The sequence below is a fragment of the Lactuca sativa genome, chromosome 5 (assembly GCF_002870075.4).
Source record: "Lactuca sativa cultivar Salinas chromosome 5, Lsat_Salinas_v11, whole genome shotgun sequence".
NCBI lineage: Eukaryota > Viridiplantae > Streptophyta > Magnoliopsida > Asterales > Asteraceae > Lactuca > Lactuca sativa.
In genome coordinates, this window is record NC_056627.2 from 4979100 (window position 1) to 4981646 (window position 2547).

At 36.3% G+C, this 2547-nt stretch overlaps 1 protein-coding gene across 1 annotated transcript; it reads left to right on the top strand.

The window, feature by feature from the left end:
• The first annotated feature begins 756 nt into the window (after window positions 1-756).
• Window positions 757-2239, top strand: LOC111900978 (nuclear transcription factor Y subunit B-3). Its single transcript, XM_023896844.3, has one exon. It carries the CDS (start codon window positions 1268-1270, stop codon window positions 1901-1903), a length of 636 nt encoding a protein of 211 aa, XP_023752612.1. The 5' UTR covers window positions 757-1267; the 3' UTR covers window positions 1904-2239.
• The last annotated feature ends 308 nt before the right edge of the window (window positions 2240-2547 follow it).

Here is a 2547-nt window from a genome sequence, read left to right on the forward strand (position 1 = left end):
TTACGGGCATTATGTTGATGTTGGTGATGTACGTTAGATATAACCGAGCTACAAACCAATTTATTTCATAGTCAAACTAATAAAAAAAATAAAAATAAAAAAAATAAAAATAAAAATTTTAAAAATAACCACAATTTCGCAGATGGAATCAGAGTAAATCGCAAATGGGGCTATTCCATCTGCGATTTTACCCTACAATTTCAATATATACAGAGAAAAAAAAATAAAAAAAAAATAAATAAATCACCTGCGAATGTACAAGCAGCTAAAGCACAGTTATGCTTTAGCTGCTTGTACATTCGCAGATACAAAGCCCATTTCGCAGATGGGACTATTCCATCTACGAAATTCATGGTTATTTTTGCAACTTCCGTTTTTTTTTTTTTTTTTGCTATTTTTGTAATGTAATCGGTGTAAATTGCTATTTTTGTCATTTTCTCTTAAATATATTCAATCAAAACTCAAAAGGATTAGGAATTATTATTCTTTGGTAAAACGATGTCATATTTTCTTATACCATATATAATTTATTTTTTATTTTTTATCCATCTTGTCTTTTGCAGATAAGACATTTACCATACTTTTACTACAAACATTTGATGATCAGTATATCTAAATTATGAAAGATAAAAAGGACAATTGAACTGAATGCTAGAAATTTATAGAGAAAAGAGACAAAATTAGGTGCATATTAATGGGTTAACCCGATTTATTAGTGCCTAATTTATATGCTTAAATAAACGTAGCTATGGCCGACCATGTTCCTCATATGCTCTATCGATGGTCCACATCCCTCCACTATCTTCTAATCGAACGGTTCACACCTCGCCACTAAGAATGAACACTTATCGACAAATAACGGTCCTTATTCATCCACGTGGCAGTAAATATGGCGTTCTTATAGCATTTGATCCGACGGTATCCCGTATTCCAATCCCCATTCCCTCCAACAAAACATTTCTTCTCCCTTCTCTCATATTCCGGTCGCCTGAATGTCTTTTCCCGATCACTTTTCCGACGACGTTTTACTCACGACTCACGGCGTTTGCTTAGAATTATGAATTCCTCTTTTCTTTCTTCAATTATAATTGTTTCTTTAAGTTTCTTGAGGTGGTTTGGTTAGGATAGGATCCTATAGGATTTGGACTTTGTGATCAGCAAAATTCCCGCGCCAGAAATTTCTGAGGACTTTTGTTTTTGGGCATAATTCAATTACGTGCAGATTGATAGCATAAAGTCAAAAAGCTAGAATTTGAAAGGTAGTTAGATGGCGGATTCAGATAATGAGTCCGGCGGAGGACACAACGGCGATCACTCGCTTCGGGAGCAAGATAGGTTTCTTCCGATAGCAAACGTGAGTAGAATCATGAAGAAAGCGCTGCCAGCAAACGCAAAGATCTCGAAAGACGCAAAGGAGACTGTACAGGAGTGTGTGTCGGAGTTCATCAGCTTTATCACCGGCGAAGCATCAGATAAGTGCCAGAGAGAGAAGCGAAAGACGATCAATGGTGACGACTTGCTATGGGCCATGACAACGTTAGGGTTTGAGGATTACGTCGAGCCCTTGAAGGTTTACTTACAGAGATTTAGAGATATGGAGGGTGAGAAGACAGCGCTCGCGGGACGACAGGGAGGCGAGAAGGACACCGCCAGTGTGGGCGGTGGAGGGAATGGCAGTGTTGTAAATATTGGAAGTAACGGAGGGGGGTTTCACGAGAATAATGGAGGAGGAGGAGGGATGTATGGCACGATGATGGGGCATCATCAACAACAACATCAAGGAGGAGGACACCTGTACGGGTCGGGTGGTTTTTATCAGTTTGGCCAAAACCCGACTGGGAAAATGGGCCCTGCTGGATATCCAGGATCCGGCCCATTAAACGGAAGGCCGACCCCGAGATAAATCAATAGTATTAAATAACCGCCAAAGTCCCGAGTATATATACAAGAGTACAAGACTACATTACGACAGTACGTGACAAAAGCCATCTCAAACACTACTATTATATTTATATACCTGAATTATAATAGATTTAGGTAATGAAAGATAACGACTTTAGGTATGGTTTTGTATGTCATGATTAATTATTTAGGTATGTTTTGTTTTGTTTCGAGCACTTTCATTGATTGGTATTAGATTATTAGAAGGAGATTTGGTTACTTTAATTTGTTTTTATTTGGGTAGAGCAAAAGTATATAATATTTGGTCCCTTTAATACATTATCAGCTCTTCTTGTTCCTTTATTCTCTTGACAAAAGATAATATTAGTCTACGAGTTTGTACTATATACTTGTCGTGTGAATTGTTGGTAACGTGTAAATAGTTTCAATTTTTCCGTTCAAAAAAAAAGTTTCTATTTAGGTTGCATCTTATTATAAATATACATAACAATATAAAAGACGTAGTTAAAAAGATAAATCTTATTAACATTATAAATTAAATAGTTTTGCTACCAAATGCAGTCATTAATTTGGTATAATGATATAAAGAACTGTTGGAAAGATATCTCTTAGTCAATATGTTGAGAATTTAAGAGGTTGTTTGTT